Genomic DNA, 23151 nt, shown 5'->3' with positions numbered 1-23151 from the left:
AGTCGCTGTGGGAATGGATCCTCCTCCTCCCAGAGTGCCCTGCGGCACGGGGGGCCGAACCCGGAAGTTCTGCGCCGAGTTCCTGGTTGCCAACGAGTCCCATGCAGAGTGGATGGAAGCCGGCGAGATGGCGGCGTCCGGCCAAGCGCTATGCCTCTTCGATGTGGACGGGACCCTGACGGCCCCGCGACAGGTAGGCAGCGCCCGGCGGGCTGGTGGCAGCGGGTGCAGACCCTCAGGGTGCTCGGAGAGATGGCACGGGGTCGAAAAACCCTTGAAAGCGAAAAACTTGTATGGGGTTGGAAAACGCGGTTCTGGTCTCTCACCTCATGCCCTGGATTTGAACCCCAGCTCAGTCCCCTCAGTCCTGTCACCTGTGAGCCGTACGTTGTAGCCTAATACGAAAAACTTAGTTTCCAGGTCAAACAGACCTAAGAGAGTCTCAGCTGTACCCTCTTGACAGCTGTCTGACCTTGAGCAAGTCAGTTAACCTCTGAGTCTCAGCATCCACGGCTTTAAGTGGGGACCTTCCCAGTTCCATATGGTGTTCGTGAGGGTCGAATGAAATCGAATAAATTGATTAAAGTATCTTGGGTATGGTAGACCGTGTTCAATAATAGTCAATAAATATTAGCCGCTGCCACCACCCCCTTTCTCCACCCCCTTCTCCAGCAGGAGTGAGGAAGGAGACCTAGATTTTTTCAGACTGACTGCTGAGAGCCCCCTTGAACCCTCAGAAGCTTGCTTCCCATTTCTAGGTTTTGCTGCTACAGGCATGGATATAGGTTTCATTAAGTTAAGATAAGCATTTGTGACGAAGCTCATGCTGACCTCCTTGCAGGGACTGGTCACTGAACAATAGCCATTCAGACTTGAGACTGGGCCCCAAGTGACCTCAGTAACTTCACTGTCTATCCCTACCTTCTTAATTTTGGCCGGAGGGTGGCAGTGGTGTTCTCCACATGTCCACATTAAATGTGTGTGACTTTAGATAACATCACTTTGCCGTTCTGAACCACACAGGGTCAGTGTATCTAGTGACAGTACTCAACTGCAAGTTCTTCAGAGGCCCTTTCTTTTTTTTTGTTTTTTTGTTTTTTTGTTTTAAGATTTTATGTATTTATTTGACAGAGAGAGAGACAGCCAGAGAGACAGGGAACACAAGCAGGGGGAGTGGGAGAGGAAGAAGCAGGCTCCCAGCAGAGGAGCCTGATGTAGGGCTCTATCCCAGAACACCAGGATCATGCCCTGAGCCAAAGGCAGACACTTAATGACTGAGCCACCCAGGCGCCCCCAGAGGCCCTTTCTGACTCAGATTCAGTGACCAACACACACTTCTGGACTGTTAGAGAAGCTCGTGGCCATCTGGAGCCAAAGTCAGCAATTCATTGTTTGTGAAGGGCCAGGTAGCAAAAATTTTTGTCTTTGCCAACCACGTGGTCTGTGACTAGTCAACTTTAATGCAAAAGGAGCCGTAGACCTATGAAGGCACAGTGTGGCTGTGTTCCAATAAAACTTTATTTTATTTATTTGTTGCAAAAACAACCAGCTGCTCAATTTGTCCCATGGGCTGTGATGGTCTAGGGTTCACATTCCACATCTTTTTACATGATATCATTGGACCTTATCAACCTTTCTCTTTTTTCCATCCCATATAGGATAATTTCTTTTACCCTTTTAAACGTGAGGAAACCGAGACTCAAAGAAACCATGACCTCTGTTTCTCACAGCAAATCTGGTACAAGGCTCTGGGCTGCTGAGCATTGTTATTTGCTAAGTTTGCCATTTTCTGCCACTGCTCTAAGAGGAAGCTGTTCTGGCTACTGGTTATGCCATTCATGAAGGTGCTTCTGCCTTCCAGAAAGAATCAGAATAGATGAGCATGAAGTATGAAATAGCAAAGAAACCCACAATGTATTCCCATAACGCATTTGAAACATGATAGTCTTTGCAGCAAACTAATAATTTTAACACTGAAAAAAAAGAAGTTAACAAAATTGTTTCTGTATGCTAGGTGTTCCAGGTAAAAAATAAGAATATTTTAGCAAGAGATCCGTTCATTATAGAATAATACAATACCTTCCCTCCCTCAATACATGCATTCTCAAACACTGAGAAGCATATTACAGTCCGGAAGCAGAAGAATGAGTTATCTTGCACCTGCTGAAACCCGATACGATAGAAGAAGATAAAATCTAATTAGAATGGAGTCCGGAGCTTCGCACATATCGCTATTTTAGTAGAATTTTCTTGCGCTGAGTACTTTCCTAAGAAATGCTATTCCATCTAAAAATGTTGAGACTTAGAACAAAAGAAGGGGGGCATAAACCTGAGTGAATTGTTTTCCGGCTTTATGTCATAAAAAATTCAAACGGGCACCTGGCTGGCTCAGTCGGTAGAGCATGTGACTCTTGGTCTCGGGGCTGTAAGTTAGAGCTGCACGTTAGGCGTAGATATTACTTTTAAATCTTAAAAAAATAAAATTAAAACTAAAAAGAAATTGAGACGTACAGAATCCCTGAGAAACAGTATACAGAACAGCCGCATCCCCACCACTTAAATTCAACATCGAATGACATTAACTCTCTCCTTCCTTACTCTTCACTGTACCACTTTCTAAGCCGCAGTCATCATGGTAGTTCACCCCTAAATATTTGAGCCTGGATCTCTTGAGGACATGTGTGGTGACCATACTGCTATCATCACCATCACCTACGAAAATTGTCACCAGTTCCCTCCTATTATTTAATGCCCCAGTCCAGTAGTCGGCAAACATTCTTCTGTAAAAGGCCAGATAGTAAAGAGTTGAGACTCTGCGGGCCACGTGGTCTCTGTCACAGCTACTCGGCTGTGTCTTTGCGTCCTCAGACACTACGCAAGTGAATGGATATGGCTGTGTTGCAGTCGTACCTCGCAGAACCCGACGGCGGGTCCGTGCGGGCCCGTAAACCCTATTCTGCTGACTCTTCTTTGCTCCTGTCAGTTTTCCTCTTTTGTCCCCCAAAAAGTCTTTTATAGTTGGTTTTTTCAGAAGGTGAATTTTTAACACACTTCGACCTCAATTTCAAGCTTTTGGATCTTTCTCTATGTTTTATTTCACGCAGGATGTTTTATAAAGAATTCCTTGTGATTAGCAACACAAGAGCTGTTTGGGAATGTCACAACAACTTGGCTCTGTGATTATTTTGCTCTAAAGAGCTCTCCTGCCGTGGGTAGTTTAGATGCTCTGTTGGTCTCACAAGCAGCTGGGTGTTATTTCCTGTCAAAAAAATATGTGCTGCCACTTGGAAATGAGAAGGTGCCTTCTGACACGCACACACGTTGCAGACGCGTCTGATGGCCACAGTACCATGGAGCTTGTCAGTGCGCACCGGGGATAAGATAATATAAACGGGGCTTTGGCTTCTGCTTGAAGATGGAAGTATTGCACTTTTAATCTTTTGCAATCCAGGGAATCTTCCCCCATTCCTGCCATCCTGACGTCAGGTGAAAGTAAGCCACTTGGAGGGCTCCAGGACCCATTTTCACAGTCATTGATTCATAGAGGCCACCACTGCACTTCTAGATTTTGTCTGCTAAGCTGAGATTCCACGGAAGGTGTAGGAAAGATTGTGCTCTGTTATAAGCCCTTCTGTGCAATTTTATTAATCCCATGTGTATATTACTCTTAAATGGTTTAAGAAAAAGAGAAGAGTTGAACTCTAGAAGTTTATGTATTGAAGTTGTTTTTTTTTGTTTTTGTTTTTAATTTCTGCTAACTTCATTTCTAAAGATACCTGTGTGAGGGTCACCTGGCTGGCTCAGTCAGTGGACTAGGTGACTCTTGATCTCGGGGTCATGAGTTAAGCCTCACATCGAGGGTAGAGTTTACTTTAAAAAATAATAAATCGGGAGTGCCTGGGTGGCTCAGTCAGTTAAGCATCCTACTTTTGATTTCAGCTCAGGTCATGATCTCAGGGTTACGAGATCAAGCCCGGCCGCATCAGTCTCCGTGCTGGGCATGGAGCCTGCTTAAGATTCTCTCTCAAAAAAAAAAAAAAAAGGATTAAATTAAAGATACCCCATGTAAATATACAATTCAGATTGCTAAAAGTAACAAAATAGGGGCGCCTGGGTGGCACAGCGGTTAGGCGTCTGCCTTCGGCTCAGGGCGTGATCCCGGCGTTATGGGATCGAGCCCCACGTCAGGCTCCTCCGCTATGAGCCTGCTTCTTCCTCTCCCACTCCCCTGCTTGTGTTCCCTCTCTAGCTGGCTGTGTCTGTCTCTGTCGAATAAATAAATAAAATATTTAAAAAAATAAAATAAAATAAAATAAATAAATAAAAGTAACAAAATAACTTTAAAAAATGAATTGTGATTTATCTTAATAGAGTAATACATTTTCGTGTTCATAATTTCTATTGAATTAGTGCACAGTTTGGACTTAAGCATAAAATTATACCAATGAGACCACTGTTGAAAGATAGGAGCTTTTCTTTTAGGAGAGATTAAAAAAATCCAGTGATCTTGCTCCTGTACTTTATTTATTTTTGGTTTTGTATGATTATAACAAATCAATTCTGAACGTCCTCTTTGATCTTATCATGGTATTTTGTTTTAAAATCAGCAGGTTATATCTGTAAGTGGAGCACAGTGTAGCATTTGAAAGGAATGCTCTAGATCCGTCTGTATCGGCATGGATTGGTCATCGCAACCCGCTCAAAACACGTCACTGCACGAGACATAGAATGAGTCCACATGTGTTTCAGAAAATGAGACCTGTTTACATATGAACACAGAGAGGAATAGCTGGAACAGCACAGAGCAGCTGTTAATATATTGCGTGTGTGTTTTAAGATAGGTAAAAATAAGTAAAATTTAACACATTTTTTCTGGTAAAAATTTGATGTCCCCGGATCACAACTAAAATATTTGGACTTACTACAGACCTAGAGCCTGAATTGGCATATATGAAAATAAGGGTTGCGTCACTCTTTTTTTTTTTTTTTTAAAGATTTTATTTATTCATTTGACAGAGAGACAGCCAGTGAGAGAGGGAACACAAGTAGGGGGAGTGGGAGAGGAAGAAGCAGGCTCCCAGCAGAAGAGCCCGACGTGGGGCTCGATCCCAGAACTCCAGGATCATGCCCTGAGCCGAAGGCAGATGCTTAACGACTGAGCCACCCAGGCGCCCCGGGTTGCGTCACTCTTAAGAGTTTTAATTTCCTGGTTACTGTATGGCTCATGACTTTTTATTTTCCCTTTTGAAATGTAGAAAATTACCGAAGAAATGGATGGCTTTCTACAGAACTTGAGACAGAAGATCAAAATTGGCGTAGTAGGCGGGTCGGACTTTGAGAAAGTGCAGGAGCAGCTGGGAAAGGATGGTAAGTAAACTCTACGTTGTTGATTATGTTTGGTTAATTACAGCTTCCTATGAGGACATTAGGACCTGTGGCCATTAAGTATCTTAGGCAGGCCCAAGCCCTCCTCCCCGTGTGGCAGGCTTCCTGCTGCCTTGTTTAGACAAACATTCTCTCTGCTTTCTCTTTCCTCTGTTCCTTTTTTTTTTTTTTAAGATTTTTATTTATTTATTTGACAGAGAGAGAGACAACCAGCGGGAGAGGGAACACAAGCAGGGGGAGTGGGAGAGGAAGAAGCAGGCTCACAGCAGAGGAGCCTGATGTGGGGCTCGATCCCAGGATCCTGGGATCATGCCCTGAGCCGAAGGTAGACGCTTAACGACTGAGCCACCCAGGCGCCCCTTCTTTCCTCTGTTCTTAATGCTATAAATAAATTTCTGGAGTTGGTGGTGGACCATTCCTTCTGTACTCAGATTCATGGGTGGGGTCGCCCAGAAGTTTGAGTGTGTGTGTCACTGCCTGGAATGCTTCGGGTTGTCCCCATACACTCTCCTAGCTCAGCTCAGGCTCCGTCTCCTGACCGTCCTTCTCACCCAGGTGTTGAGGCACCTTCCGGGTCTAGGGGCCTCCTCTCCGTTACCCTAACACAGTGTTCCCAGAGTTCCCTAATCATGCGTCACCCAGCCTCCTGCCCTCCCTATTGAACCAGGATCTCCAGCGCAGGACCCCAGGAAGCCAGGGGTTCTTATTGGCCCCTTCATTGGAGATGCTGAGGTCTCTGGGGCCTGGGAATCGTATTTCAGCAGCTCCCCCCTGGGAGATTGTGATGCACAGCCCTGCCGCCTTCAGAGCACTCTCTGCTCGCTGGAAACGCTCTGGTTATCCATCCTTTTTTCTTGGAGATGACGAGTGTGCATTCCTCATCTTGTAGCCCCAGGGCCTCTAGGGTGCCAGGCCTATAAGAACTAGAGGGTGGAGAAATGGATGAAATGATCATTCTGGACACTGTTGACATTTGGGGCCGGATCATTCTCTGTTGTAGGGGGCTGTCCTGTGCATTTAGGATGTTCATCACCACCCCTGTGGCCTCCCTGCATGGGATGCCAGGAGCACCTCCACGCCCGGTGTGACAATCAGAAATGGCTCCAGACATTGCCAAATGCCCTCTGGGGGGCAGATCACCCCCAGTGGGGAACCAGTGTTTTAGCTGTAGTATCTTGCAGTCCAGATCGGTATAAACTGTATGTACTGGATTAGTTACTCCGAGCATAATCTATGCATTCTCTTTAAAGCTCTCTGTTCTGCTTACACTTCATTTTCCTCATAGATGCTCTACTTAGAAACGCTTGAAACGACATAATAGGGCGCATTAAGCCCCGGAAATCCTGTTACCTGGCCCTCATGGCCCTTTCTGCCTCTGGCCATGTTTTTAACTACAGGCTCAGAGAGGTTTTATGTCAGGGTAGGGCACTGTCTGTGGATTTCAAAACATTCACAAGCTAGAAGAGAGTTGAAGACCCAGCTGTATGAGAATCACCTGAGGAACTTGTGAAAATTCAGATGTGAGAGCCCCACCCAACGCAGGGCACCTGGGAATCTGCATTTTAATACTCAAGTGAAGTTTGAGAACCCAGTTAGATTTATGTGAGTGGTCTCCAAATCTGGCTGCATATAAGAAGCACCTAAAGACCTTTAAAAAAAAATTTTTTTTTTTTAAATTCTGATTTTTAGCCTGGCCTTGCATGTTCTGAATCAGAAAGCCTGAGAGAGCAGAGCCTGCTCTGCACGGTTTCATCGCTGCCCTGGTGATGCGGGTCCACAGGGAGGCTTGGGGGCCGTCCTTGGCTCCCATCTTCCTCTCCAGATAGAGGGGGCTGAAGGCAGAGACATCAGAGGGCCCGCCACCAAGTCCCTGATCTCCAGCCTGGCTGCCATCTTGTACATTTGTAATTAGTCTTTTTCAAAAAAAATAATTTTTTTAAGGAGTTTTTTCCTCACCTGCCGAACCTGTTAAGACAAGATACCCTTTCACAGTCCTTACTGGAGTTCAGCTATTTTATTGGCGATATGTGTCAATCGAGAAATAGAAACTCCAGCTTCAGTTCCTTGTAAGCTAACTTTTCTTTTGTTTCGGTTGCAGTGGTTGAAAAATATGATTATGTGTTTCCTGAAAATGGCCTAGTAGCATACAAAGATGGGAAACTCTTGTGTAAACAGGTAGGTTCTTGAGTGTCCAGATGACTATATACTATTATTAAAATGTTTTCTAAAAAGATACTTGATGTTGGATGCTTCTGGGGAGGTGTATCCGGGAAGCAAGGAGCAGGGGAAGGAGTGAGTCTCCATCCTGTATTCTTACATCTTGAATATTGAACATATGACTATCACATATTCCAAATTGTTAACTAAATTTTTATCATTGTTTTTTAAGGATACTTAATCTGATATTTCTGTTATGCTAGCAAAGACTGGGGCAGGCTGCCTTGCTACAAGCATTTTTAAGAGGTCCTGTGTAGCTCTTATTAGTAACAAGATCATTCCACTCAGACATAAGAGAAAGCCTAAGTGGAATGAATATACTTTCTGTCGGCGTCTGTAGATATTTTAATTGAATAAAAGCAGCAGTAATAAACTCTTTGGGCCTTCCATGAAGCATTTGAAAGATAATGAGTACAAAAATCTTGAGTCATGAAGCAGGAAATGCTTTAACTAAAGCACTTCATGGTTTGCCTTATGTTTTCAAGCAGGGAAAGAAGGAAAAAGGTAGTGGGGCGTGTCACCCCGGCCACCACATCAGTCTAGTGACCCTTGGCCAGTAGTGGCTGAAGACGCGGGTTTGCTGTAAAGTTATTTTGAAAAGGCCCTCCCAAATCAAGTAACCCCAATATTTTCTTTATCTAGAGTATTCAGGGTCACCTGGGCGAGGCCCTAATCCAAGATTTAATCAACTACTGTCTGAGCTACATTGCGAAAATTAAACTCCCGAAGAAGAGGTGAGTTTGCTTTCAGCAAAGAGGCTGTGCTGGCTTGGGTAGAAGTGACGTTGGCTGGGTTGGTGCTGACTGAAGGCCCGGGCCCTGTGCTTATTAAGACATTGCTGGAAACCTTCTAGTGGAAGAATGAATCCATAAATGACGGCATTTCCACATCATGGGAATCGGAAAGTAGACACTTATGAGGCTCTGGGTCTGAGGGAAGACCTGTAAAACAGCAGTGTGAAAAGCAGCATGAGCCCCAGACCCGGGAGTCACCCCGGAGGCCCAGGCCAGACTCCATGCACAGCCCTGTTCACTAGGCCCGCACTGTGACGTAAAATCTGCATTAATCACTGTCATTTGAAAGTCAGATTTCACGTTGTAAAATATCATCGCTTCTGGCTTCTGTTGTCGCTGAAGACCTGTAATTTCAAATGAGCACAAGATACCCCCTGAATTCAGGAAACAGAGCTGAGACCCACCTGGGTCATTTGCCCACACCCTCGCCAGTCTCACTGTACACCCCACAGATAAGTCACACAGGCGCAGGAAGGCTTCAGATGAGTCCAGATTCTCAGGGAGAAATTAATCACTTGATAAACTTCCTTAATTCTAGGTTTTGAGAACAGAAGCCTTTCTAAAATGCATCAGCCTCCCTCCCTTGGGAATGAGAGGGATACTATGTCCTTCAGTTGGGGAGAAATCATCGAGTTCTTTTTCTGACAGTTTAGGACCCACAGCCCTAGGGTTACCCCTAGGAATGATCACCAGGGTCCCTGTAGGAGATACAGGGGACAGGGCTGGTCCGTACCAGCTCCAGGACATCCCAGGTGGGAGATCTTGAAAAAGCATCTTAGATGCACATGTGTTGTTGTATCATTTGCTTCTATGTAGGTTGAGCACAGCCAGGGAAAGGATTCAGCGGTTGAGATTTTGCTTTTACTTCACCTAACGAGTATTCATTGCTTCCCAGTTAACAAAAACTGGGACATTTGATTTTCTCAAGACCCTTTAGAGGTAACCAGAATGCCTGTATCAGTCCCTTTGTGAGGTTCCAAGAGGCATCCAGAGTCACACTGGGCATGGGTGTCCGGTATTCACGGGTGGCTGGTGGCTCGAGATCAGGGCTGTGTGTGGAAGACAGAAGAAATGGGCCAGGGAAGAGAGGCATCAGGGCTGAGAACTAGAAGATACTTCTGAGCACACAATAACAAAACACTTAAACTGCATTGTAAGGATAAATAGCTCACAGTTATTTGAGCTTTTAAGAAACTACTTTGAGATTCAAACTGGAAACGCAGTGGCCGGAAATGGTGGGGGTTTTTTTTAAACATCTTTATTCAAAGTAGCTAAAGAAGTGTTAAGCTGTTCTCGTTTTCTGTGATCAGATCATTTAGTAGCAGCTGGCCATGGGGTGTTTCCTCGGTAATGGTGGAGGCTCGCTAAGCAGCCCTCAGAGCCTTTTCCCGTAGCTTTGTCTGCCCAGTTCGGTGGGTTCAAGAGGTCACTAGTAAAGGTCTCAGGTGCATGAATTTTCAGACTCCTCAGGGAACTTGAGAGATGGTAATCATTTTCATATCTCTCTCTCTCTTTTTTTTTTTTTTTAAATTTGGCAGAGCACACAAATAGGCAGAGAGGCAGGCAGAGGGAGGAGAAGCAGACTCCACTGAGCAGGGAGCCGGACATGGGGCTCGATCCCAGGATCCTGGGATCATGACCTGAGCTGCAGACAGATGCCCACCCGACCGAACCACCCAGGCGCCCCTCATAGCTCTTTATTAACGATAAAATTCACTGTCCAACAGAAATAATGTGGGCCACATGTGCAGTTTTAAGTTTCCTGTAGCTGCATTAAAAAAAAGGAACCCCCGAAATTAATTTTCATCATGTTTTATTTAACTCAGTATAGTCAAAATACAGTCATTTTAATACATAGTCAACATAGAACATTTCGAATGAGGATGACATTCCTTTTTCATGCTACGTCTTTGAAATCTAATCTCAATTCAGATTAGCCGCATGTGGCCCGTGGCTGCCGTGTGGCTGAGCCCAGCCCTGTGAAATGTCGAACTCGCCAACCCCTGCCTTCTGGAAATTTGAGCCTGTTTACCCATCTGTAACGTCGCCCACATAAATAATGTCTCTCTGGGGCCCGTCCCCTTTCCTCTCCAGGGGTACTTTCATTGAGTTCCGAAACGGGATGTTGAACGTGTCCCCGATTGGGAGAAGCTGCAGCCAAGAAGAGCGCATTGAGTTTCATGAACTCGATAAAGTGAGTCCCTCGGACACAGCCTGGGTCTCTGGAGAGGAGATAAGATGTGTAGCCTTGTGGTCGGCGGCTGAAGGGTGCCTTCCAAACTGCCATGCACTAGATAATCGGTATCTCCTTGTTTTTCTCAGAAAGAAAATATCAGACAGAAGTTCGTAGCAGACCTGCAGAAAGAGTTTGCAGGAAAAGGCGTCACGTTCTCCATAGGTACCGTCATTCAGGCGGGTTTTGGGCTTTGGTGACCGCTTGCCCAGGGGGTTGCCGGGGACCGGTGAGCTCTTGAAATGGGACTGTGCTCGGTGTGAAGTTGGGCAAGAGGGGCTCAGGGGTAAGCATTTCTGTGTGGTCAGCCCTCATGGGGCCGGGTGCCAGGTTTGGTTCTAAAGTCTCACCTGGCGGGATTCCACCCTCTGTACCTCTCCTCCTGGCCCAGAATAGCGCTCAGCCCAATAGAATCTAGAATCTTATGATGGGTGAGCAGCAGGGAACCTTGGCAGTCAGTTGGGTTGGTTTAGAAACTAAGAAACCAAGGCGTGGGACTTGTCTGAGCTCACAAAGTTTGTACCTACAATGGTGGACCGGCGTGCAAATGTTTCCGGTGTCCGATAGAGTTCTTCCTGGGACGCTGGTGTCTTGGCCTGGTTTTTGGTAGAATACACTTGTCAGACGCTTGAAGCAAATGGATTTCTGTCAGCGCTGATGAGTCATTATGTAAAGCCCTCTTGTTTTATCACCTCCATAAGCGTGCAGTTGTAGGAAAACTGGAATTGCAAAGGGATTATGTCTGATAGACGAAGGGTAGATGTTCAAGTGTTCTTGAACTGCGAGGTGAACGTCTCTCTGACAGAGCTTTCAGATGGTTTCATTGCCCCTGAAAGCTGCCTGTAAATCACCTTCCACGTGCTTTTCCTTTTTCCTGCGAGATGAGCTGCATGCAGCCTCCTGGGCCTTGTCGCCTGGGAGCCAGGGCGTGTTAAAGCTCGGGGAGGCCCAGCTGAATGAAGCTGTTACCAGATTTTCCACCAGCCTGCTTCATTTAGACCCATGCGCTTGTACACAAATGCATTCCTTGCCCTGAACTGGCAGTCTGTCTCGCTTTTCGATTTTAGGTGAAATAATGTTGGAAAAAAGCAATGTTGCATTAATTTCTAGAACCAGTCCCTAAAGTAGCATAAGTAGCAAACAAGGGTATTAAAAATCAACCTCGGCCCTCCAGTTGCTGACGCGTAGACCACACGTTCTATTCACATGCCCTCACCTCCTTTCCACCTTTAGCTTTTGTATCTTACCCCTCTGTGCAGGAGGCCAGATCAGCATTGATGTCTTTCCTGATGGCTGGGACAAAAGGTATTGCCTGAAACATGTGGAAAATGACGGCTATAAGACCATCTATTTCTTCGGGGACAAAACCATGCCGGTAAGTACGGGAGCATATATTGGAGTCGGGCTATTCGGTTTGCGCTACAAAAGGGGACATGAACACATGGGCCTTTTCCCCTCCCCCACTGGCCCAGCTGTCACTGAGCAGTGGCTTCTGTCCTGTGAGAGATGCAATTCAGCCTCCCTCCCTTCGCAATCAGACACCGGATGCCTTCATGGGGGCAGGCACTTCGCGGCCTTCCAAAACACCTTTCCCGGTGCTGCTCTCCAGTCCTTTGTGCACTTCCAAGCCCTTGGCCACTTTTATGTCGTTTTTCCACTCTGTTTTTCCCCCAGGGGCATTCATTATGAGTTGGGCACAAGGCATCCTAAATGGTAGGAAGACAGGGAATCTCACAAGTCTGAAATTCAGGAGACCACGCCAGGGACTGTTCACCGGTGGGCATCACACACGGAGGGTTTGGGGAGCTGTCCCTGATGGAAGTCCCGGTCCAGGACTGAATCTAAATCAGGGCTGAGAGCAGAGCTGTGTCAAAGGCCAGCACTGGTAGGAGGAGGGCGGCAGAGGAGGGATTTCCCCAGAGCCACTGTGGTGGCAGGACAGGACTCTCCTTGGGACAGGTGGGCCCCGAGACGAGGCTCGGCACCTGCCACTCTCTGCCCAGCCCTGGGCCCATGTTTGGGTACCTGCTTTAAATTCCTGTCGCCCTCTGGGCTCCTCTGTTTCCCTTCACACCCCACCTGGTGATGGAAGTTACCTTGCCATCGGAGGTCCTGGTTTGGGCTTTGTGGCCATCCTGCACCCAGCAGGTGTGTCCTGAATGCTGCACATCAGGAGTTTTCTTACCGTCTGGTCTCTGGTCCACTGCAGAGTACTTGCCGTTCTGCTAAGGTTTTTCTGGGGTGGACCTCCCTGCCTTTCAGCCAGGTCTCCACATAGGGTCCTCTAGCATGAAAGGGACTTCTAATCAGTATAGGCTCGAGTCCATCTTTCTAAATGATAAAACCAGGACTCAGGGGTGCCTGCGTGGCTCAGTCGGTTAAGCATCCAACTCTGGATTTCGGCTCAGGGCATGATCTCGGGGTCCTGGGATCAAGCCCCATGTCGGGCTCCCCGCGTAGCAGGCAATCTGCTTGTCTTCCTCTCCCTCTACCCCTCCCCATGCTCGTGTTCTTTCTCTCTCTCTCTCTCAAATAAATTAATAAATCTTTAAAAACAAAAACCAGGACTCAGAAAGGGGAAGTGACTTGCCCAGGGTCACACAGCTCGTGCCAGAGCTGGTGGCACCAGAACAGACCACCTTGTCTCTAACCCCGTGGGCTTTCCAGTCTGACAGACCGTCCCTCCATCGTGGTGGGGAACATTCTCTAGTTCCCAGACAACAGCTTTTCTGGAGCTGTGTCTTTTAGCCTCGTTCTTAATGACAGAGTGATTTACAACTGCGTCCATTTGGTGAAATTCTTCAGATGCAGAAATGCTTTGAATGCAGACTTTGAAAGAAGCCTCCATCTGACTTTGCTGTCCTTAGAGAAAGCAAGCTAACGCACTCACACACGGGATCTAAGGGCTGGCCAGGCGCCTCTGCAGCCCTCCCAGTTCCGTGTCAGCTCTGGTGGGCCGAGGAGAGAGCTGCTGGGACAGGCAAAGCCAGGTTCTTCTCAGTGGTGACACGCTTGCTGTGTCCGGGTCGCCACCAGAAGCCTCAGCGGGGACTTCACAGAGTGGGATGTGGTTCTGGAGAGAAGCAGAGAATGCCTGCTTTGGGGAATTCTCCCTCTGGGAATTAGAGCGTTTTCTGGGCTGTTTAGCTGCTACAGGACCACACATCGATTCTGTGTGCTTGGTTTTTAGTTTTACCTACTTTTTAAAAGTGGATACTAGTTACAGAGGGTTTTTTTTCCCCTGATTCTTAACATACATTCATTGTAGAGCATTAGAGAAAGTTCGAGGGAGAAAGCTTAAGTCATGTGTGGTCACAGCTACGCGCCTCCCAGCCTTTTCTCTGTGGGCGTACATGACCCCCAAAGTGGACCCTGCATTCTCATTACTTGATTCTCTCCTTTGTTCTCAGTACATATTTTATTTCCCCATGTTAGTGAATATTCTTAGAAAATGAGATTGGTGGTCGACGCCATGGTGACCATTCTCTGCCCTCTCTGACACTGTCAGTCAGTGGTTTCCTGGAAATGGGAAGTAACAGTCCAGCCATCTAAACCTTTAAACAGGCACAGAGCCATCCAAACACTAGCTTTAAACTTCTTGTATTCAGTGATAGATTTTCTTTCTTAGCATCAGGACAAATGTTTTTGCCAGTTTCCAAGGAAACAGCACTTGAGCTAAGAACTGTCAGTAAAAAGCCATTTCCCAGGGGTGCCTGGGTGGCTCAGTCGGTTAAGCGTCTGACTCTTGATCGCAGCTCAGGTCTTGATCTCAGGGTCATGAGTTCGAGCCCCATGTTGGGCTCCATGCTGGGCGTGGAGGCTACTTAATTTAAAAACAAAAAAACAAAAAAAAAAAAAAAACCATTTCCCGGCCAAGCACCATAGGCTTACAGGCCTGCCTGGTGGCCTCTCCAGCCTTAGCAGCCACCTCCGTCTGGCGGGATCTGATGTTACACAAAGGCCCTCCCTGCCTTCCCTGCTTGGAACACCCCCAGAGAGCAGGGTGAAGCTTTTCTAAGTGCTTGTCAGTCCTCGAAAGCAGCCCCCCATCCTGCCCATCAGCCACAACAACCAGGGTCTGTTAAAACCCAGCTCTGAGCGCAGCCTCGAGGCTCCACACCCGGCCTGGAGTGCCGTGGTTTGCTGCAGGGAAAGGGATGGCCAGGGCACAGAGAAAGGCACCCCACACTGCATGGCTTTGCGGGGTTGGGGGGGGGAAGACTGTGCCAACCAATACCTGCCCCCCCCAGCTTTCCATATTCACAGGCTAGACAGCTTCTGCTGGCTTAACGCTTCCTGGCTTTAAGGCAGTTGGAACATGAAAACGTTCTAACATGTCATGAACATCGACAGCTAATTGACTCTGACTCAGCAGATCCTTTTGGGTGATGGAGCTCTCTGTACGCTCCTGTGCGCAGGAAGGGCACACACGGAGTGGCGGCGCTGGGGGGCACACTGCCCTGCCACAGAAGGGGCCCGACCAAGTACACAGCAGCCTGCACACGGCAGAACGCCCCATGGCTGTATAGACCGCTGAAGCGGACCCATCTCTGGGACGTTTTATTAGGCGAGCTGAGTAAGGTGCAAACAACCGGAGTAACATGCGCCGCTTTTGTCTAAAGAGGGGGAAGTAATCTGTCTTCACGTTTGCTTGTAAGTGCATAAAGGGAATGTGAAGGGACCCCCAAGAAAGCAGACGACAGACCTCCTGAGGGCCCGGGACAAGGATGGGAGAGACACTTACCACTCTGTCTGTTTTTAAATCTTGAACTCTGTGAATGTGCTATCTGTTGAAAATGAAGCTTCAAAATATCAAATTGAGAAAAGGAAGAAAACTAAATTTTTTAACTTCTAAAGCACTTCAGACCCTGAGCTGGGCACTTGGACATTCTGTCCTCCGGTCCTTGGGCAGCCTGGCGAGGTATGCGGGATGGGCGGCAGCCGGCTCTGCGCAGGGCTGGGGGCAAGGTGCAGGGTCAGCGACTGGGTGGCATCCACAAGCCTCTCGTCACTCTCCCACATCGCCTCCAAACTGCTATTAAATCGTGCAACACTTGGTTTTCCACAAACGTTAAAAAGGAAGCTCTGTCTTTAAAATAAGCTTCAAAGATGTCCCCATCGGCCTGGTAGGACGAGGCAGCTTTGAAACCCAGAAGACCCAAATCTGGCCCCGGCTGCCCATGTGGTGACCACACGCATCTCTGGGTCCGTGAGCCATGGTGCCTGTCAGCCCTGTGGGTTCCTCTGAAGCAGTGGGAGGAAAGGGAGGTCCTGGAGGGAGGGTGGCTACCCCAGGGCTGGCTCAGGAGAGGCAGCAGGACTTACCTCTCCCAGCAGGGGAACCAGCAGGCCACCAAGTCTGCAGCTTTTAATGAAGTTAAGAAAAGCTCATTTGGTATGAGATTGCTCTGAGAGATTGGGGGCCTACAGGGTGAGTGATGCGTGTTAACCGACGAGCCTTGAGTTCCTGCTCAGGCTTTGGATGGAGTTGGCCTTTGGGCATGGCCTGGGCATCCTCGCCATGCCTGGCATCTCCCATGCTCACTCTCAGGATGCCTGAAGGCTGAGGAGGGCACAGATTGTGTCCTGTGCGCAGACCTGTCCTACAACTTATGTGTTTCAGTGCCAAATCTGAGACCCAGGTCTTAGGGGGCTAGCGGCAGGCTTAGGTTAGCACAGAGAGGGCAGTCCCTTGCTCACAGAGGGACCCCTGGGAAAATCACTGCTCCCCAAGATCTGACTGAAGGAAGTTGGACCGGGTTAGGGGTTCTCCACCAGCTCCCCCATGGGAGGACAGGAAGCAGGACACTGGACGGGGACACCATGGGTGTGGGTGTTTGTTGTGGTCTCAGCTGACCCACCTTCCTTCTGGACACGAGAATCTGTGGTCTTGTCGCCCCTGAGATCGGGCGGTGGGGGGACTGGATAAACCCCAAAGAAGGAACGGCCCCCTGCTCTAGCTCTTCTGTTCAGGGGGACCCCAGCTTCAGGCCCCTAGAGTGTGGCCAGCTCTCGGGGAGACCCCTGGTATGGCCACTGGTGTCTACAAATCAGCTTCTCCAGGATGCACGTCCGTGCCCAGCCCCCTCACACAGCGCTCAGCCCCATTTTGTGGATGAGGGCATGTGCCAGAGCCATGAGCAGACCCTGAGGGTCACCCCAGGGGCATTAGCAGGACAGCAAGCCAGCTCACTTTCCACCACACCCTAAGCTGATTAGTCACCAGATTGTAAGCCACTGGATCCCAACATGGAAGTACATTGGAATCACCCAATTGTTTTCAAAACATCATGACCATGGGGTCAGGCTTGTTTTTTTTCTTTTAAGCATAACAGTTGACTTCTTTCTAGGAAAAATCAGTACAGTTATCTAAGGCCATACATTGGTTTCAAATATATCAGAAAGTTGTGACTGTTTTCGTCCCCAGCTAATGATCACACGTTGAGAAAGCAGCTACATACCAGTCACGCAGCACGCACTCAGATCCGTTTGGCTTCCCACACAGCAGCCCATGGGCCAGGGACACTGGCCCTGGAAGTGTCGGTAAAGCTCCCTCGGTGACTGTCCCCTCAACCCAGGGAGTACCACTGTCCCAGGGCTTTGAGGATAGAGCCCTTGTCCCTTTGGCCTCTGTACTCTGATACCTAGAAATTTGACAATCCTGTTACACTGCCCAGAGATGAACGTCCACGTGCGCCAGGAGTGGACTCCCAGCCCGGGGCGGGGGGGGGGGGGGGGGGGGGGGGGAGTCCTGCTTGAGCCCCAGATGGGTGTTCTCAGCAGAGACCGCCTCAAGGTCCAGCCGCCCAGCCCTGCTTCCTACCCAGCAGGGCCCACAGGCCAAGGACACTTGATTCATGCTCCCTTCCTCAGCTCCACCGTCAGGATTCTCAGGGTTCACCAGACACTCCCCAGCAGCTCAGCAACAGCGTGTGTGGAAACAGGGCCGGGTGGCAGGGAGACTGGACCCCACTCGGCACTGCCTTCTGTTTTTCCGTTGCACTCTCAGACCTTGACCTTGTAGGGATTTAAATATTAATGGGCTGTTTGCACTGAGCTGCAGGCCTCTCCTCTGCGCCCTCAGGTAATGTGATCGGGCATTCTGATCTCTCAGAAATGGGTCCTCCCCACCCAGAACAGTGACCTGCGGTGCCTCTGCAAGTCCGATGCTGGGAGTTTCCGGTTCTCTGAAGCCTGATTCTAGGGGAGGGTGCCCACACCAGCTCCGCGTGGCGCTTCTGCTCCTGACCGCCCTCTGACTCTGCGGGCGAGGTCTGTGCAGCCCCAGGGAACCCGAGGGGAGGCCGGTCCCCTGGCAGAAGAGGGAGTTAAAGTCCGAGGTTGGTGGTGGGGCTGCAGACACTGCTGCCAACTTTGCTGAGCCAAGACAGGGCCTGGAGAGCCAGCCCCAGCTCGGGTGGGGGGGGGCTGTTCAGTCTCTGGACCTGGTGCCATTAGGTTACACAGTGGCAGAGCTCGCCTCACTGTCCCATTCCACAGGCAGCTCCCTTCCCCCCCCCCACCCTCAAGCAGGGCCATGGGAGAGTCATGCCAAATTTGGCATCTGTTAAGTGCACATCTGTCTCCGCATGGACCAGGTCTCTTGGGAGGGACAGGCGGGGCAGCTGCTTCAGAGCCATTCCCTTGGGGAAGGGCGTCTGCCCTCCTACCCCGGGCGGCTCTGTGGCCTCCTAACTGCTGTGCTTCTCCTCGTCCTCTTTCCCCACAGGTCCGTCCTCTAGAAGGTGACTCTGATCGTGTCCCCAGGTTGCAGCTTTGTGGGTGGCTTCACATAAAATCCCAAGTCCTTACCTCCCTGGCCTAGCCGGCCACTGAGCCGCCTTCCTGGACATGGCTTGTCCCCTCACTTCCTCTGTTCATGGGCGCCTCCTTTGTCCCCCCCGGGGTTTTCTTCCTCTCTGTTCTCTGCCCTGAGGAGTTGTTCACCTCCATCTCCTGCCCTCTCCCCGCCCCCCAACGCAAGCTGTGAAGGCTGCCCCTACCTTGGTTTGCCCGACAGGTAGGGCAGGTAGTAGGTGCTCCCCGGGCTGGTTGGGTTCATGCGTGTATACAGACTCCTCCCTCCTGAGTGAGTGAGTGACAGAGTGAATGTGTCCCCGATAGATGTTTGGTTTTTCTGGATAGTGCACAAATCTGTTTTTACTATGTTAGGTTCTCTGCAGTGGTTTTTACCCCCTGTGCTATTTGTAAGAGGAATCTAACTTTGATTCTAAGAATTACACGAACTGGTTTCACATCTACTTGCTTGGTGGGGAGCACATGATGGGGATGACGCTCAGAGCTGACCCTGAGCCCCTTGACAGCACAGAAATCTGTGAGGCCAGGGCAGGACCCCAGTAGCTCCCCCAGTCGGCACTGGGAAGGGACCTTCCCAGACGTGGCTCCAAGTTCATGGCCCCCTAACCTGACTCCTCCACCTGGCACACTTAGGGCCCCAGCAGCAGCCCATCCTGAAGTTTGGGGAGAAGTTATTCTCACAACAATGAGAGCAGTAGGAATTACTGTGTCCACGAGTCCTATAAAGGGACGTCAGATTTTTCCTATAGAATCCTTAGGAGAAGCAAAGCAGGGGTTTTCCGGCAGCTTGGGGTGCGGGAGCAGCAGGAAACCTACTTCGTCCATCCGAGACCAGGGGTGGGATGGGGATGCCGCACGGACTGGAGGACCTGCAACTACGGGACCCCCCCAGGTACACGGCCCAGCAGAAGCAGTCTTGCACTCCACTCTTGGAAGTGGCCCAGGAGAATGGATGTGTGCACACGCCTGGAGCCACATGAGCTGAGGGGCAGGTGCTGACCTGGTGGCCCCCACTGTGCTGCGGGCGGGGTGCGGCGCTACCCCCCGTCCAGCAGCTGGCTCACCCCTCGTCTGTGGTACAGGCAGGGTCGACACCTGGGCGCCAGACTCACACAGCAAACACAGGGACTATTTAAACGAATCAAAATCAAATAAACTTGTTCCTCTGTCGCCCTGGCCACATGCTATCACGTGCTCAGTAGTCACCTGTGGCTGCTGCCAGCTCGGAGGCTGGCGTGTCCGTGTCACAGCAAGTTCCAATGGCAGCGCTGCGGTGGGCTGTCAGCCCTGCCACACTGCCTGTGAGAAGAGCTTGGGCACGCACGGTTAGCACACGGCAGCAGAGAGTGCTGTCACCTGCCATGCTTGCTTTATAGAAAAATGAGCCTCAGACAGATCTTCACAAGAGCGTCGTGATTCCTTTCATAGGCATAATTACACGTTCCAAGCTAAATTGCAGTTCAAGGGAAGGTGATAAAGCCTTTCTCGGTAATGACCGTACTCGGGTTGTTCCTCTCCCAGGGGCTCAGGTAACGGAAGCCAGCCTCCCCGCTGGTAAAATCACCAATTCCTCAGCTCCCTGGCCACCCGCGCCCAGGAGAAGCGAGGCGCCCACATCTTTGTGTATTTGCAGGGCGGGAATGACCACGAGATCTTCACCGACCCGAGGACAGTGGGCTACACAGTGACGGCCCCCGAGGACACCCGCAGGATCTGTGAAGAGCTGTTCTACTAACAACCCCTTTCCTGAGGGAGGGCAGGGCATCCACTGACAGGTCTGAAGGGTCACTGGTGGTCACACTCAGGATCCCTCCCTCCCTCACATGCCCACAACCCCCGGCCCACACCAGGCTCCCCACATGTCCTGTGGCCCCAATAATGTGGCCTCCACCCCCAGTGCCAGAAGCAGCCAGACTTGTCAAGAATGGCTGGAAGGAATACCTCCAACCCGATTTCATCCCCCACCCCCGAGTCTCAGACCCTCCATGCGTGCAATCATGGTACACACGGTTTTGGAGGAACCTTCCCCATCGTTCTAAAATGACACAGAACGAATGTGCCCAGACCTTCCCTCCTCATGGGTCTTGTGAAAAACGTAACCGGTATCAATGTTTGGACTCCCTGTGTGGATACGGCAGGGGCATCTGGTGATGAGAAAGGACAAGATGTTTACAGCCATCCCTCCCCAGGAGAGAAGGGAAGCTCCTGCTCGAGCGTCAGCCTGGGGAGGACTCTGAAAGCGAGGGCCCTGTGGCCACCAGGCAGTACTGAGCTCAGCGGCGTGTGGGATGCAGACAGATGGCTGCCAAGTGACCACTGACCCCAAGGAGTTTGCACCTCAGCTGGCCTGCAGCACAGGCGAGCTCCAGATTCACAACATTTAGAGGAGAGCCCGCTGGGTCTCCGCCCATTGGGATGGGAGCAAGTGGGCCCCAACAGCTGGGCCCCCGACGCTGGAGCTGGCTGGCTTCCAGAGGGCCTCATTCCCCTCCAGTTTCTCAGGGATCACGTGAGAGCCTGAGCTGCACGGCTGCTCTGCAGATCTTTTCGTGAACCAGCCTGTCTGCCCTGGCCTCACCCAGACCTGGACCTAAGGGGTGGGAGCCGTCTGGCAGTTGGGCCTGCCACCCTCACTTGTGCTTTGAGTTCGGCGAGGTCCTGATGCTGCTGAAAGGCAGCTCTGGGGCCCCGTGGAAGAGCGCTTTCCAAGGAGACGGTTCACAGGTCACTTTTCTGGATCTGGACACAGCAGGACCCACAAACCCTCAGTCCACTCCAGGCCACAGCACGGCCTCTGCTTGGTGCTGGCTGATCTGACTGGGGGTCTGCAACCCTGCCACTCCACCCCCACCCCACCAGGTGCTTGCATCTCAGCATTCGCTGGGTCCCTCCAAGCCTCCCGGCCCTGCCCCCCCCAGGCTTATCTTGGCTTGGGGTCCAGTTGGGGGGCAGTCTGCCTGCGTGACCACACACAGGGTGGACATTGCTCAGTGGTTACCAGGACAAAGCCACCCAGGGGTACCTTTCCTTGTTGGATTTTGCCAATGATACTGTAATGAGCTTTCACAATGAAAAGCAGCAAATTAAAGTTGATTTTATTGTTTCCTATTTATCATTCTGAGGGCTTTTTCCTTCTTTGACGGTTACGTGAATGGTGAAGTGGACGATCAGCTGTGCTATCTTCTAGGATCCTGGAAGGAAAACCCAGCCCTTGCAGAGCTGAAGGCCACTGTGTCTCATGCTGGTGTTCCCAGGGTTTCTGCAGCGCCAGGGTCTTGTGCTTCCTGGCTGCCGCAGATCCTTCCTCGCCTTCCTGTCCACTGGGTAAGGATCCACAAATTCCCTTGTTACAGTAAAGCAAGACAACGGAGTCGTACTCAAACTTGCCCCAACCTTTGGAGCTGGCTGGGCCCGCCCCTCCCTGGGTTCCCACTCCGCCGCAGACCCCCGGGCCCTTTCACCATCCCCAGGGGCCTCCCTCTGTGCTGCCAGCATCTCCCCAACCTGCCTCCCACCTACCCCGCCTTCCACAGGCACCTATTCCGTCCCTCTGTCTTCGGGTCTTCCACAACCCCCCTCCGGCCCCCAGCCAGGAGCTGCGCCTCACCCACACTGATCCCAGGGGACTCACATCCTGGCTCTGCTGCTGGCCAGCGACGTGACTCGGACGGGTTCATCTCAGCCTGTCTGCTCCTCTGTCAGGTGGGGTATGGCCCCTCCCACACAGGAACCCTAACCGAGCTCCCTCCAGCCAGGCTGTTACTAACTGCTCAATGCCTGGGAAGCCTGTAAGGCAGGCACCACCAGCCCTGCTGTCCACGTGCGGGTAAGTCACCCCCCAGCTTTCCGGAGCTGGCAGCACAGACACCAGCACAAGAAACTTCAACACGGTGGCTAAGTGTTGAGCAAGAGGGAAGCGGCCCGTGGAGGGTACAGCCCGGGGCGCCTGAGGGAGAAGCCCCCAGGAAGGCCCCCCTGTACTTCAGTGAGGCGCCTGCGCTCCATCCCGAGGGAGAGGGAAGGGGGAGGCTCAGGACGCTAGGCAGGGGCGCCCCGAGGCTGTAGAGGACGGAGTAGGGAAGACCTGGCAGATGTGGCGGCCTTGAATCACTTCCTCTCCAAGGGCTGCTTCCTCTTCCACCACAGCCCCTTGACCTTGGCTCCATCAGGCCACTTGGGCCCAGCAGCCAGGCCCCCAGGCTCCGTCCCACGGCCACCCCACCCTTCTCTCAGAGCTGGATTCCCCCACCTGCCGGTTCTGCCACCTGTGTAATGCTGAGCACAGCACTTCGACAGATCTCCTTGCTTGGAATGAACGCCTACTTTGGCTCCTGCCTAAACGGGTTCCTTGGCCTGTTGTCATTGTTCCGAATACACTCTGAAAATCAGTATTGCAGTAAAAATAGGTCTGTACCATCAAAAATGATCTACCCTCCGTCGGGAGGCACTGGCTGGGCAAGTCCACCCAGAGCAGCCCTGCCTGTCAGCCCAGCCTCCCCCGCGCCCTGCACCTCCCCGCTGCGCTACTGGACACCCAGACCCCGGGCCTTCACACCTCGGGCCTTCACACCTCCCACCACCAAACTTCCCTCGGTCTGGCCTGCCCCTGCTCTCGCCACTCATGCTCACACAGTAAAAGTTCAAGTGCATCCACGGAGCAAGTGGCATTTTGTTGTCACGAAGCCCGACTCTACTGCTAAGCTG

General features: G+C 50.8%; 1 protein-coding gene across 2 annotated transcripts; it reads left to right on the top strand.

Annotated features, from left to right (window-relative positions):
* The first annotated feature begins 35 nt into the window (after positions 1-35).
* Positions 36-21555, top strand: PMM2 (phosphomannomutase 2). Of its 2 annotated transcripts, none has more exons than XM_002919693.4 (8): positions 36-193; positions 5256-5367; positions 7484-7560; positions 8245-8336; positions 10491-10590; positions 10719-10794; positions 11889-12004; positions 20081-21555. In XM_002919693.4, the coding sequence occupies exons 1-8, from the start codon at positions 113-115 to the stop codon at positions 20180-20182; spliced, it is 756 nt and encodes a 251-aa protein (XP_002919739.2). In that variant the 5' UTR covers positions 36-112; the 3' UTR covers positions 20183-21555. The 2 variants fall into 2 exon arrangements, with proteins under 2 accessions (XP_002919739.2, XP_019655705.1); XM_019800146.2 differs by lacking the exon at positions 20081-21555 and adding an exon at positions 18359-20073.
* The last annotated feature ends 1596 nt before the right edge of the window (positions 21556-23151 follow it).

The sequence above is a fragment of the Ailuropoda melanoleuca genome, chromosome 10 (genome assembly GCF_002007445.2).
Source record: "Ailuropoda melanoleuca isolate Jingjing chromosome 10, ASM200744v2, whole genome shotgun sequence".
Classification (NCBI taxonomy): Eukaryota; Metazoa; Chordata; class Mammalia; order Carnivora; family Ursidae; genus Ailuropoda; species Ailuropoda melanoleuca.
Note: the sequence above shows the minus strand (reverse complement) of the source record. Positions and strands in the feature narration are given on the sequence as shown.

Coding starts and splice junctions, on each gene's coding strand:
- PMM2 (XM_002919693.4), top strand. CDS start 113: ATGGAAGCCGGCGAGATGGCGGCGTCCGGCCAAGCGCTATGCCTCTTC. Junction 5,368..7,483: donor GGAGCAGCTGGGAAAGGATG/GTAAGTAAACTC, acceptor TTTCGGTTGCAG/TGGTTGAAAAATATGATTAT. Junction 10,591..10,718: donor AGTTTCATGAACTCGATAAA/GTGAGTCCCTCG, acceptor TGTTTTTCTCAG/AAAGAAAATATCAGACAGAA.